Source organism: Osmerus mordax, chromosome 1 (assembly GCF_038355195.1).
Source record: "Osmerus mordax isolate fOsmMor3 chromosome 1, fOsmMor3.pri, whole genome shotgun sequence".
Lineage (NCBI taxonomy): Eukaryota > Metazoa > Chordata > Actinopteri > Osmeriformes > Osmeridae > Osmerus > Osmerus mordax.
This window is the reverse complement of record NC_090050.1, coordinates 13,803,600-13,818,503: the sequence shown is the minus strand read 5'-3', so window position 1 is coordinate 13,818,503 and position 14,904 is coordinate 13,803,600. Positions and strand designations below refer to the sequence as shown.

Sequence of the window (14,904 nt, the reverse complement as noted above, 5' to 3'; positions counted from 1 at the left end):
CCCCCCCCTGTGGACGTATATGCTGTGGAGGCATGTACTGCAGTCCTGCCTCTGGCTACTTTCCCACTTCCTTTTAACTGGACTAAATAATGTCCGTTCACTCTCTATGATATTTGCAGCGTCGTGGTTCTTCTTAAAGTGGCAGCGCCTCCATTAAAATGAGTGATGATCAGGGCTGCTCCCAGAGCTGAATACGGGGACTTTTGGGCTGTAATGGATGAGCCTTTCACTGACGTTCATTGCTCCCTCATTTCACGTCACAGCCCTCACTTGGTGTCTGTGTGCATTTGTGAGTGTGTGTGTGTGTGTGTGTGTGTGCGTGTGTGTGCAAATGTGCATACAAGCATGTGTGTATGCCTGCGTGCCTGTGTGCATGCAAACATGCACCTTCTCCCACATATCCTGCAATGCTATAAAAAAATGCATTTTCATTTGTTCAGTCATTCAATCTTCCTTTAGTCCCTTAATTCTCACTCTGCTGTTGTGCTGACATAATGATACATAACTCTTTGTTCCGTTTCCAGAAAGTGTCCCAGTATACCATCATAGTGCAGGCCACTGACATGGAGGGGAACCTGAACTTTGGTCTTTCCAACACGGCCACGGCCCTCATCTCTGTCACAGACATCAACGACAACCCCCCAGAGCTGACCGCTAGAACGGTGAGTAAAGTCCCCTTTAACTGCATACACACACACACTCAGAGGGCAGTCTGGCTCCAGGACATGTGTCCCCCTGACGTGACAGGTGGTAGCCCAGGTGAAGGACTGTCTGCTCCACGCAGCAGTAGAGGGGCACCGTCTCTTCCACTCATCCAGAATCTGCACTCTGATTCCAAATCCCAACAAGCGAACAAAGAGAAAAGTGTCAAGATGACTCAGAAACCACAGAAATAGAAAGACGAAAGGGGACACAGAGATTTGGAGTCGAAGAAACCGAGCCAGAGAGGGTTGGAGCGACATATGGAGGGATGGAGATTGAGGGAGGGCCGAGAGAGATCACAGGCATGCTGTTTGGTGATGAGAGCGGCCCTCCTCCTCCCTTTCTCTGCCAGCAGTCCCTCTGGTGTTCCTGGGTTGTCTGCAGGCATCTGGTCTCATTCTGGCACAGACAGGCTGACAGACAGGAGACAGGCAGACTACAGTTGGCCTACTTTACTGTCTCCTACTGTGTGTGTGTGTGTTCTTGTCCAGTCATCTGCAGAGAGAGGGGTGGGTCGACGTCACACACTGTGGATCAGTGTGCCAGTGGTGGGGCACCATGAATGTCTGCCAGCGCAGTTACAGCCTCACGCTCAGACGAGAGTTCCCAGCTAGCAGAACTAGATTTGGCAGAACAAGAACGCAAACAATCCAGTCCTGTCTGTGTGTCTCTTTCTCTGTTTCCATCCATCTGTGTATGTATCTTGACTTGTCTCTGTGGCCTCAGGGGAATAGGGGAACCATCTCGGCTCGTCCCCACTCTCTCTGCTCCAAACTCACTATGCAGGGCAGTATAGTGTTGGTGTGTGAATGGGCCCAGATAGACAACTAAAGACATACTGCATGTGTAGCATGAAATGACATCCAAAGACAAGATACAGGAATGTTTGGGCCATTTAGTTTCTATATTCATTAACGTGGGCTTTTTCGGTGATAGGACAGGTCTTTTTCCCACACAGCATCACCTGCACACACACATGCACACACTCGCAAACGCATTCACTCACCCAGTTTCTGGCAAAGAAAGTCATTTTATCCAGATGCTGTTTTTCTTTGGATATCAATCCTTTTCCAATCCTTCCCACACAGCCAACTAGTCTTGGAGCAGTTCAGTAATTATTTGTGTATGACAGACGCTGGGAAGAATGCACATCTCTCTACGGGAGATGGTGAGAAAACATAAGCACGCTAATTAAGTGAAATTGCTTGCGGGGGCGTAAACCAAGCACATATACAGCTTCTAATTTGAAAAAAGCCAAATGTTTTATTCATTTGGGTACACGGGCATGAATATGAGAGTGTGATGTTCGTCATTATGTGAAAAACAAAAAGACAATGGTACTTGCCACAACTCATTAGTCTGTATTCAGGGTTTGTAAGAATGTCTTCTGTCTCCTCTTGTGTTATTATGATGTTATCTCATCAAGTGCATATCACTATAAAACTAAACTCTAGAACTATACGAAATAGAGGATTTGAAGCGGAGGTGTGTAGGTTTAAACACACAGCACAGCTCTTGTGTAGTTTGTTTATTGCATCAGACAGCCATGGAGCAGCAATTGCAGTACTACCGCAACAAAATGTGTCAGCTGTCTTTGACGCTGCAAAAAAAAGCTTAATGAAACCTAACGCAGCACAATGTGGCATGTATCTAACGTCACATTGAAATGACAGATAATAGACTCATTTCCGTGGCCAGTGGGGATGACTGTTTTCACGACGAAGGTGTAATGGCCCATTCACACTGATGCATCAAGGCAGCTCAATCTGGTTTGATCCACGTCCTCTCAGAGGCCATTACTGCCCTGGGAGGGACAAAGTCTCCAAAATCTCTCATAGGCATGTTTTTTGTTTCTGTATATTACAGTCATGTTCATATTTTGTTAAGTGCTAATGTGGACTCTGGCAGGCCGGCTTCACATGGCGTCTCGGTCCATGGAGTGATTTACTTATGTCACTGAGAAGGTGACGTGGTCCTCCGGTAGGTTCTCTACCTCACTGTCCAGATTGTGATCTGTTCTACCTCATGGAAAATCCACGACTCTAAATACTATTGTTTTCCGTAGCACCTGCTATGCTCAAGGGTGCGGACTCTTAAGTTCTCTTATCCTGTTTCTACCAATATGTTATCCTCTCTCTCTGTCTCTCTCTGGTCCCTTTACTCTCTATCTCTCTCTGGTCCCTTTTATGCTCTTTCTCTCTCTCTCTCTCTCTCTCTCTCTCTCTCTCTCTCTCTCTCTCTCTCTCTCTCTCTCTCTCTCTCTCTCTCTCTCTCTCTCTCTCTCTCTCTCTCTCTCTCTCTCTCTCTCTCTCTCTCTCTCTCTGTTTGTCCTTCTTTCATGGTTGTCAAACCAGCTTGGATGAGGATGCAAATGAAGTCGAGAAGCCCACACACCAGAAAGAATGTGCATGTATAATTAGTTATGTGCTTATCAATGTGGTGATGTTGGGGGAGAGAAGGTGGAGAGATGCGAGGTGGGGGGACAAAGGAGCTGGGGAGGGGGGGGGGGGGGGTGTTGGATGCGGCCCCAGTGCTGTGATGAAGCCATTACAGTGAATAGCAGCTGGCAGACACACACCATAAACCAGTTAACGCATCACCAGAGGAAATAGGGATAACTGTCACAATCAGAGCATTGTGTGTCAGTGTCTGTGTGTGGGAATGTGTGTGTGTGTGACTGTGGGTGGGTGTGTGTGTGTGTCTGTTGACATACATATATGTGAGCTTGCGCGTGTTTACCCCTCTTCAGTGGTACTAGATGACCTGTCCTGTGGTTATTATCAGGGTTTTACTTGAGACTCATGAGACACAGGAAAGTAACTAAGACAGAGTCGTTTTAGATTGGAATAATGATAAAGATCATTACCCCAACACTGTTTTTGCCATCAACTTAATTACTGTACTCATTTAAATGAATATTAGGACTAACATTTTTTATGTGCTGCGCTAGAATTAAATCTGGGAAACTCTTAATTGAACAAATTCATTTGTTTGAATAATGAGCCTCATGCAAAAATATATTCAGTAGAATTGGATACAACATTACTGTAATGATAGGAGTGTTCTCTGATACAAATTCATTCTAATCTTGTTTCTACCCTCCCTCCCTCCCTTCCTCCTTCACTGCCTGTAGTTTTCGGGAGAGGTACCTGAGAACAAGGTTAATGTGGTGGTGACCAACCTGACGGTGATTGACAGGGACCAGCCTCACAGCCCTAACTGGAATGCTGTGTACAGGATCATCAACGGAGATCCCTCTGGACACTTCAGCATCCGCACCAACCCCATCAGCAATGATGGCATGGTCACCGTGGTTAAGGTAAGGGGGGGGGGGGACTGATTTAGAGAGAGAGACCACGGGGACTGATTTATTTGTGGTTCTCTATTAATCAGTGGCATCACATCTCTCTCTGTATCTTCCACCACATCCCACCCTAGCCGGTGGACTTTGAGATGAACCGGGCCTTTATGCTGTCAGTGGTGGTGTCCAACCAGGCCCATCTGGCCAGTGGGATCCAGTCGTCCCTCCAGTCCACGGCTGGGGTCACCATCTCAGTTCAGGATGTCAACGAGCCCCCTGTGTTTCCCGTCAACCCCAAGCTCATCCGCTTCGAGGAGGGCGTTCCAGCAGGGACCACCGTCACAGTGTTTGCTGCCACTGACCCTGACCACTTCATCCACCAGACCGTCAGGTAGGGTCCTGACAACAGCCATATGCCCTCAAATACAAATACACCAGCTACAGACCTTTTCTATAGTACTTATTATATATAATAATTATAATTAATATATTTTTATTATATACACTGGCCATGTACATGTGTATATACTGTGTATAAATGCACTCCTATATATAAATGTGTATACCAGTGTAAAAGACGTGATCACGCAAGCTTTGTCGGCTTTGCACACACGTCTTAACCGCCCGTCACTGGACTTGAACACAGCACCACAGACTCTGCACGTGTGACCACTACCAGCTACGCCAACAGAAAAGCTAGCTACTGACTGGCGCGATGGTCTGTGAATATACTCACATGTGCTACACCAGACCTATAAAACCCTGCACATCGACACTTCAGAACCTCACACATCTCTGACTAAGCCCAGGAGAGAAACTGAACTTTATGATATGTCCAGGTTGATCACACACTGGCCTATGTCTCCGCTGTGACATTCTAAACTGATCCCGTCGAGGACCAAGGTCCAATGGTTTCTTTTTTGCCTAGAGACGAGGGTGGAGGGGTCAGTGTGTAATGAGCTGAACTGTGGAGTTGTTCCTCACAGTCACCCCATTCCTCTCAGTCCTAATCGATCCTCTGAGTGTGGGCCTGTGCTCCCGGAGCTGGATGGCATGGCGGGCACGTTGCCAGCCCAGCATCGAGCCAGCGTGGCCTTACCGGGGAGAAGTCCCACATCCCCACAGGGTCAAAGGGCATCCCGCCACTCCCTTCCAAGATGCTACATAAATCAATTCCACTTAATGGCAGGGAGACCTTCATTGCAGAATGTTGTAGAATTGAGTGGCAGAAGATAAACTGGCAAATTTTATGACACAGGGCTTTTTCTTAATGGATTTAGTCATGCAAACTAAATCTGTTATGTTGTTTACTCCTCTGAGAGAGAAAACCCTTCTCTCCTGCTCCCCCCCCCCCCTCTCTCTCTCTCTCTCTCTCTCTCTCTCTCTCTCTCTCTCTCTCTCTCTCTCTCTGTTGACCCTATTGTCTGTCTCAGTTATTGATGGATGCTCCAAGCTACTTTCTCTTACAGAGGTAGTCTGGCAGCAGACAGCCTCATCTCCACTGCTTGATTCACTTATTTGACCTCCCATACGCACAACAAGAAAACTGTATGTGTGGGTATATTTGTGTGGGTTGGGCCTTTTTCTATGGATGGAGTGGAGAGGGTGGATAAGCTTGCCAGCTGATTTCTAACATTTGTAAAGTGAGGTCACGAGTGGATGTTGCTCTGCCCCAACAGCTGTGTGGCCTTTCCCATTTGCCAACTAGGTGTCAGAGGGAGCGAGAGCGCCCCTCAGATGGCACAACAGCACAGAGAGGGTTGACACAACCACACACACACGTCTCCCAGAACGCCCTGTTTCACCTGCCAACAAACATCACATCCAGGCTGAATCCTGAGTCTGTTTACGTGGCTGCCTGCGACATTTGTCGCTATTTTCTCAGTAATCCCTTCACACAGTACACAGAAATGCTATTCTACCCTTCTAACTCCATGGTTTGCGAGGGTGACAGTGTGTCATTAGCGGGAGCCAGATTTAGCTCTGCCATTATTTCCCCCATGTTTCAGTAGCACCTACTAACCTGTGTTAACCTCCAACACATTGTTCCCATCATCACACCATCTTCCTCCTGTGCACCTGATTTACACGCACGTCTACTTCTCTCACCTCTCTCTTTTCATTTCTTCTTTTTATCGTTCTCCGGCACGTTTTCTCTCTTCTCCTCCTCCTCTTTCGCTCCCCCCCTCTGTCCTCGTGTCTTTCTTCAAGTGTCTAAGCAAGAATATTGACATACATCTGTGAATTCATGTTGAGTACAAGCCCATGCAACTTTCTAGCAATTAACCTTTGCACATCAGCTGCACTCTCAGACATTCACACTTCATTTGCAGCACTCATAACAAGTACTCTTCAGTACCAAAATAAGTTGTTTACAACAAATGGCCCTTAGAAGTTAGTTCTCAACTTGCAAGGCGCAGGTTTATATCGGTTGATGAATTTGTTCTTTAAAATAACATCCTGTTGGGAATAATAAACTTACATACAGAATGTAGTTTGCCACATCTTACGGTGAAACGAGGCGTTTAGAAGGCATTCACTATTCTTCTCTTTCCCTGTACTGTGTGCTTTTTGCTACTCCAGTGGTTTATTTGTTGCTAACCAGATAGAGGTGGTCTGTGCATCTGTCTTTGAGAGCAGGTACTCCAAGCTATCTGACCCGGCCAACTGGCTGAGAATCAACAGGACCAACGGTCAGATCACCACCTTGGCTCAGCTTGACAGGGAGTCCTTCTATGTCAAAAACAACATCTATGAGGCCACCTTCCTGGCTGTGGACAATGGTAAGTCTGGTAAGTGAGTGTGAGTGTGGCTATGAGTGAAACTGGGAACTTTACAGGGAAACAACAAGTGGATTGTGGAGCTCTGTCTGTGTGTGTGTGTGTGTGTCTGTGTGTCTGTGTGCATGTGTTGATGTGAGTTTGAGTGTGTGTATGTGCATGTGTGTGTGTATGTGTGTGTATGTGTTACCTGCTCTACTTACCAGACACAGTGTTACCCTAGCTGCTGTAGCCATCAATGAAATAAGACCAATCAAGCCCAACCATTTTAGATGGAGGCGCTTACTTACTGTACCTGAGAGGGTGAATGCCCAGCTGTATTCATCAATGAAAGTAATGAAAGGATTGGTCTGGGACTTGCAAGCCGCATTGCTCTTGATAGCATACAAAATAGAGTTTAGCCCAACAAGAGGTTGACTACATATTGATTCCAAACCTCGATTTCTGCAGGAGGATACCTACTTTGCATAACATTCTCTTTACTTATTTTGCTCAATCGAAAAGGGAGTGCGACAAAGCATCTAGCCAATCATAACTGACTAGGCAGTTGTTGACTCTGGCAAGCAGAGGCAGTGGACCTTTACATGGTTTTTCCGCTTGATGCTGTCTGATAGAAAATCCAGTTTAAACTGTTCCAGTGCTGTGACTGAATGAGCTCCAGTTTGGATAAACTCTTACTTATCAAGTAGAAAGAGTTTGGCGCTGATTATTAACGATGTGTGTTAGTCTGCCAGCCACAACTTTGCAGCCCATGCCAAAATATAACTTCTCAAATGCTGACTGTAGGCTATTGTTAGTGAGTTAGTTGTTTTGTACTTTCATTCAAGTATAAAAACGAATTGTAAAACTTTCATTTCTAACTGTCATTACTAACTTACTATCAAGGTGATGGTATTGTCATACAGTGGCTGCACCTCTCTCTCTCCCCCTCTCTTGTCTTGTTCCATTTCTCTATCTTCCTCTCTCTCTCTCTCTTCCTCCCATTTCTCGCCACTCTGTCCTTTCATCATTATCTTTAATCTGCCTCCTTTTCCAAATTACTTCCTCCAGGTGAAGTTGACTTCAGATCCAAAGATTTTCCTTGTCAGGTGTTGCATTCTCACCTCTCTGTCTTTCTCCTTCTGTCCTTCCTCTCCCAGGTTCTCCTCCAGCTAGTGGAACAGGCACCCTGCAGATCTACCTGATAGACGTGAATGACAACACTCCAGTGCTGATTCCCAAAGAGGCGCAGGTGTGTGAGCGGGCCAGACCCAACTCCAGGGTGAACATCACAGCCTCGGACGCCGATGCCGACCCCAACGTGGGCCCGTTCGTCTTCGAGCTTCCCTCCTTCCCGCAGAGCGTCCGCCGGAACTGGACCATCTCCCGCCTCAGTGGTGAGTCAACGCCAGATGCTATTTTAGAACCCTTTCTGTGTGGAACCATAGCCTTGCTGTTTGTAGGACCTCGGCCTGACCTCGCGCTCTGGGTACTGGGGGATGAGGAAGTCAGGCGTGACAGTCAGAAGGCTCACAGGGACACAATGCCACCTGCTCATGTGGACAGATGACCTTCCGTTTGTGATAAATGAGATCAATTCATCTCCCCGTGCTCTGACTGACAAGATGCCATCCTCATAGATGAATGAGTTGTGATAAGGCAAAATAAGATCCAGAGTCCTAATGTTTTATCCCAGTAAGTCCACCTGCTTCCCCCTGACCTCTTTCCGTGCTCTCTACGTGTGTGACGATGACTATGCCCCGCTCACGCTGACTGGTGTGATCTGTGTGTGTGTGTGTGTGTCTCTGCTCTCATAGGTGATTACGCCCAGCTGAGACTCAGGATCCCCCACCTGGAAGCGGGGGTGTACGACATTCCAGTGACCGTGTCGGACTCGGGGAACCCGCCCCTGTCCAACAGGTCTGTGATCCGGGTGAAGGTGTGTCCCTGTGACGAGGATGGAGACTGCACCACCACAGGAGCTGTAGCCGCCGCCGGCCTGGGCACTGGAGCCATCATAGCCATCCTCATCTGTATCATCATCCTGCTTAGTGAGTGGAACACACTCACTCACACTGACCGCCACAGGGGGCTCCAACCCTGCTCCTGGAGAGCTGCCTGCCTGTTGGTTTTGGATCCTTGGTTCATTATTAGAATCAGGTGTGGGAGGTTCGTTTCACAGGCAGGTAGCTCTCCGGGAAAAGGTTTGTAGACCCCTGACCTGACATTGAGCACTCTTACATAGACATAGGCTACACACATGCATGGGTTATTTTATTCTATCTTATTTTATTTGATCGTATTTTATATTAAATTGTATAGCTCTGCCAGTATTTTGTTGGACATTTTCTACATTTTTTACATGTTTATTATATTTACTGTATGGACCTGCCCACCAAAGTAAATTCATTGTTTGTGACCACTTACTTGGCAATTAAACACTATTCTGATTCAGATTCTGATGCATGAATACATACATAAATACATACATACACTCTGTAGATACTGTAGATAAATAATTGAAAGTAAATTGCGTGTGTGTTGCAGCCATGGTGCTGTTCTTCGTGATGTGGATGAAGGGGAGAGAGAAGGAGCGTCAGGCCAAACCTCTCCTGATCGATCCGGAGGACGATGTCAGAGACAACATCCTGAAATACGACGAAGAGGGAGGAGGAGAGGAGGATCAGGTCCGCCACAAATACACACACACAGGTAACACAAGTCACTCCCATGAGACCATCTGTCTGAGCTCCCCTGTGCTGTCCCACGCAGGACTATGACCTGAGCCAGCTGCAGCAGCCTGAGTCTCTGGACCACATCATCAGCAAGCCAGCGGGGGTGCGCAGGGTGGACGAGAGGCCTGTCATCTCAGAGTCTCAGTACCCTGTCAGACCCAGCCTGCCCCACCCCGGAGACATAGGAGACTTCATAAACGACGTGCGTTCACCCTTACATATCCTCAGCTGTGACCAGTCTTTACTAGCCTGTACGCTCTCGTGATCGGGATATAGAGCCCGTTTGGAGGGATGTGGTGGTGGTTGTTGTAGAGCCGGCTGTCTAACCCACCTCTGTGCGTGTTACAGGGCCTGCGGGCAGCTGACAACGACCCCACGGCCCCGCCCTACGACTCCCTGCTGGTGTTTGACTACGAGGGCAGCGGCTCCACGGCCGGCTCCGTCAGCTCCCTCAACTCCTCCAGCTCAGGAGACCAGGACTACGACTACCTCAACGACTGGGGGCCGCGCTTCAAGAAGCTGGCCGACCTCTACGGGGGAGGGGATGACGACTGAGAGGGTGGGGGGTGGAAGGCAGGGGGCGGGGCGGGGTTACGGAGGGGGCAGGGAGGGGTAGATGTGTGAGGTGCCCGGAAACCACACACGGGGCCCAAGAAGAGCTCCTGAGATACTGTAGGTCCACGGTAGACGTGAGGACTGGACCAGTAGGCTGTTCTAGAACATGCCTTAGTGATCTCACAAGGTTCTGCTGCAACTCAAATGTACTCTGGCTTTTTTTTCGTGGCAAGTTTTCAGTGTATAGTTTACTTTGTTTTTCAATCCACTGGAGGAGTGTGGAGATGAAGAGAGACCCTTCTGAGAGTGGTGATCCTCGTTTACTTGCTTGGTAAAAAGGAACATCTTGTCCACTTTCTTTGTGACCGAATGTTACAAAAAAGGCACTCTTGAACTCTTTCTCTCCCCTTTGTCAACTTGAATTTAATTAGAACAGAAGCACTGTCGTTTATAAAGTGCCTTTTGTGGTGTGTTTTGTACGGGACTCCTGTTATCTCAGGGTGGGTTGCCATTTGAGCAGTTTCAGGCAAGTACTCTCAAAACCCCCCGCCATGACCTGCTAAGCCCCCCTCCTGATCACTACGTTGCTGACAGACCAACCCTGCGGCAACACAGAGATGACAGAAAGGAAGAAGCGACACTATCAGGGTGGACTGGACTGCAGATGACCGCCAGCCAATACAGTAGATTCTGAACTCTGGCCAGTTGGAGGGTTTTGGGATGGAGTGGAGCAGCCTTGTTCGAAGGACCTGATTTGTCCATCGCTGGGCTATTCTCTGACTTTCAGGAGCATTGTCTACTCAATGCCACTTGCTATGTGTGATTGTTTTTATAACTGTGGGGGGTTTCTAACTCAGCAGAGAATGCCTGCCTTTTCTTTACAAAACCATGAGTCTAGGAGCCTGTATACGTTCAGATGCTTGCCTGCCCTGTACGGTTTTGTGTTGTTTTTCACACTGTAAAGCTTGTATAGGCATGATCTGACTAGTCAGTCGATATGACAGGGGCTCTTGAAATGGCTTGGATTGAAAGACCTGGAAGCATCTGAAGGATTTTTCTCGCCTTGAACATTACCTTTTTTTTTAGGTCAACAAAACTATTAAGAGGTGCATGATTTTTTTGTTTTCCAAAATGTTTTACTCAACGCACTTGTTACTATGTGGTGAGAATGTGAAGGTAGTCCGCAAACTATATGAATATACTCTGTATAAAGACACACAAAAAAAGAAAATACTGTAAGATACCTATTTTTGAAGTATTAATGACAATATTTGCTGCTCTCTTGCTCTTCAGTGGCTGATGTGTTGGCCAGGCCATTTTAAATGTGTGTGCGCGTGTTGGTTGTTTAAAAAAGAAAAATCAATTTTGGTTCAAATGATGTAGATTTCATTCGGTTTCTGCTTTTTTTTTTTATTTGAAGGTTGTTTTCTAAGATTTAAGGAAAGCTTTGTTATACTCCTGTTTTTATATGTCAGATGCAGCCCTCTTTTCTCGTGTCTTTGACATAAGCATTCCTTCTCTTAGTCTTCAGGACTAAGGAAGGCTTCACAGCCATGCCTGCCGATAGTTGTTCAATTATTCAGTGTATCTGAATTCTTTTCTTCATTCATCTAGATACTGGATATGTGCTTTAGAAAATAAATGAGACATGTTTCAAAACTTCTTACACCCATCCTTTGATTATATCACTGGTAGGATCAACTGAATTCCGTTCATGTTTAGTCATTTTGTGTTTTCATTTCCATCGCTTGGAGTTTGACGAAGGAGAATTACGATACTTCTTGTGACGATGATCCGTCATGAACCTGGCACCCATCCCTACTACTGCTCTATGCAGACTTGAGCGAGTGGGAGTCCTCAGCCTAGGTCAAGTATGTGTGTGTCCAGCCCTGTGATTTCAATTAGTCAGCTGAGGCACCGAAAAACCCGCTGGGGATTTAAAGGGTTTTAATCCTCCCCGGCTGTGTGTCTATCAATTAGCCACACCATTAATCCCCAGGACGTAATCTCATTAGATAGAGCGCCTTTAATGAGACACCCAAAGAGAGGGGGAGAAGAAGCGAGAGGACTAAATGAAGGCCTGTGGAGATCTTCCAGGTTGGCTCTGTGGAAGACTGATGATGACGATGGATGAAACAGAGGGTCAACAGAGAGAGGGAACGAGAAAGTCGACTGGGAGGCAGAGCGCAACTTTTCGAACAAGAGCGGGGCCGATGCAAAACACTGCCCCTTTAAACACTGCCCCTTTAAACACTGTTGAAAAAGATTCAGAAATAGATATGAGCGTGTCTACTTTGACCAAGCTTGAAAGAGTGAGAGAGAGGCGTACAGAGTGAGGGAGAAGGACGCGAGAGAGATTAGGTGGGCTGAAATGCGGTGAGACCATGCTGGGGTAGAAAATGAAAGCTATGCTGGCTCCTCGACTAATCCCTCCACTCAAGGAAACCACAGTAGTGGCAACGTAATGAACCTTCTGTACAGTCAGACAGCCTATGGCCGGGGGTTCTTCTGTGGCACCATCAGCATTCTGTATGCTGCATGCTTGAGACTGTATGTGAGCAGAGAATGGCGATGTCCTCTCTGGGCTTCAAGTTTAGCTTCATTAGGAAGTCAGAAGTGGCTCCATTGGTCCAGGGGAGAAGCTATTGCTTGAGTAGCCTTGTTGATGAATGGTGTGCCCACCAAGAGCTTAGTTCTTGGTCAGGGGCCAGCAGTTTGTGTTTTGTAAATAAACTTCTCCTTTTCAAATGCATCTAGCTGCTCTTTTCATTTCCTCCCCATAAAGGTCCATGTCTCCTGGGCCAGCAGTGGGAACAATCCAATCTAGAAATGACTCAGACCGCCAAGTTTTGGTGGTGGAACCTGCTGGGTAATTGACTGTTTACAATTTAGTGCTGATGGGGCTGCCTCCGTTCAGACAAGCACTGGGAGGCACTTGTTTGCCAGGTCTGTTTTGCTGATACAGCAGAACCCTCCTGCTATTTTAAGACCAGGTCATGAATAAGATAAAAGCAGGAGAATCAATTGGCTGTTACTGCTCCGAGTGGTGAGTCCGTGCTGTGCCCTACCTCCATCTGTCATGCGGACGTCGACATGATAGATTGGTGAGAACGACAGAACAAACCTCTGATGGAGTCACTGTCATGGTGAGGAGAACCCAGCTGTCAAACTCTTCGTTTCTATAGAAACATGAATCCAGTCGCAGACAAAGGGCTTGCTTCATTATATTTCTACGGGCTTTTTAACCAGCCACTGCTGTCCTGTGGGAACTTTTGCTCCGCTATCTTCTTCTCTGGCCTCTGATTCCGTCTACTCCCATCTTCTATTGTTCAGTAGCCCGTCAGGTGTGCGGACCGTTCATATACATTGTACATACATCGCTGAGTGATTAGTATGAATGAATGATTTCTACCACGTGTAGTAGTAGTAAGTGAATCAGGGCAATTATATTACGATAACATGATGGAGAGTTATGTCAACACAGCCTGCCTTGACTACTGAAGGCTAGTAAGTTATGTCTGCATTTGCCTGATGAGCATCCAAGAATTCTCTCAGCTGGGGGATTGAGATGTGTTTCCATCAAAGAGACTCATAAAACGACTTGTGCATTATTCATTCATTTACTGCTGAACCTTGAAAAAAGGTAAAAGTGCTTCAAGGTGAGATGGATGTTTAGGTAAATGCAATGCAGTGAATCTGGTGCATTTTCACAAGGAGCTTTTTATTCCAGAGGCTGACTCACTTGGGACATGCTTGGGAATTTTATATTGTTTTGTAAGAACACTTTTATTTTGAAGAGAACTGCATTGTATGTGGGCTCTGGCATAATATACCAAACCCTCCCCATTCCAAACCAGGCACTGGATGTTGCTGTGCTTGTTCAAGATGTCTGAGGTGTGTTTCACTTTTCTTCTTCGGGACTAAATATTCTATATGCATAAACATGATGATGAAACCGAAAGCTACATCATCTTGCATTACAAACTCCATGGACTACCAGTGCCACCTAGCTAAGAACCTTGGAAATACAATTTACAAGAACATAATATAGTAAATGCACATTTTGTTAATTATGACGATGAAATTAAATGTGTGTGTCCATAAGTGTGATGCATGTGTGTGTGTGCGCGCATGCATGTCGCATTAACTCTGATTGGGTTTTCCTTTAGTTCTCCCTAGTTTACCCAATCATCTTATCCCCTGGTTGGCCTGTGTCCTGCCACTCTGAGTGAGCTCCATTAAAGCCCAACAGGCTATTAACCCCAGAGTCAATCCTTCACAGGTTTGGCCATGGTTATGAACCCATTCCAGCGGCAGTTATAAACACTAACCTTATTGTAGCATCTCCAGGCAAAAGCCAATTGAAGTCCTCAACCCCTAAATGAAAGGGCTTTTTAAGTTATACTGTGTAAAGAATACTTGCTCCATCTCCCCGCAACACACACATAAGGACTTTGTCTTCTGGCTAACAAGAGTATGACAGCATTAATGTACCAAACGACTGACATGAAGTACAATTCCACCCATGTCAGGAACCAGAGTGATGTCACTTCTCTTTCTAGACGGCTGTGATGTTTACTCTACACCCTCAGGTGCAGTGACTGAGATGTCGCTAGGCAACCGCACAGTCTCCGCTGTCGCTCGGTTGCTGGCACTCAAGTGGGAGCTTATGTGGACTTAAACTCTGAAAGAGCAGAGCTGTGCTGGAGTACAGAGGAGAATTACAAGGGAAAATATTGGATTGGACCGAGGAACAGAGAGCAGGAGTTTGGCACACTAGAACTGTGATGATGTGTAGACTGCCAATCCATCATACTCTGGCTCAGACGGTGGCTAACCAGTAGCTGAAAAC

General features: G+C 46.7%; 1 protein-coding gene across 1 annotated transcript in view; it reads left to right on the top strand.

Annotated features, from left to right (window-relative positions):
• The window catches only part of cdh4 (cadherin 4, type 1, R-cadherin (retinal)), a 116,015-nt gene extending 105,963 nt beyond the window's left edge, over positions 1-10,052 (top strand). Inside the window, exons 9-17 of the mRNA XM_067233986.1 lie at positions 525-662; positions 3,836-4,021; positions 4,141-4,394; positions 6,644-6,786; positions 7,923-8,159; positions 8,580-8,813; positions 9,310-9,449; positions 9,535-9,699; positions 9,846-10,052. Coding sequence (XP_067090087.1) covers positions 525-662; positions 3,836-4,021; positions 4,141-4,394; positions 6,644-6,786; positions 7,923-8,159; positions 8,580-8,813; positions 9,310-9,449; positions 9,535-9,699; positions 9,846-10,052 — 1,704 coding nt within the window. The remainder of the gene's footprint in view (positions 1-524; positions 663-3,835; positions 4,022-4,140; positions 4,395-6,643; positions 6,787-7,922; positions 8,160-8,579; positions 8,814-9,309; positions 9,450-9,534; positions 9,700-9,845) is intronic.
• The last annotated feature ends 4,852 nt before the right edge of the window (positions 10,053-14,904 follow it).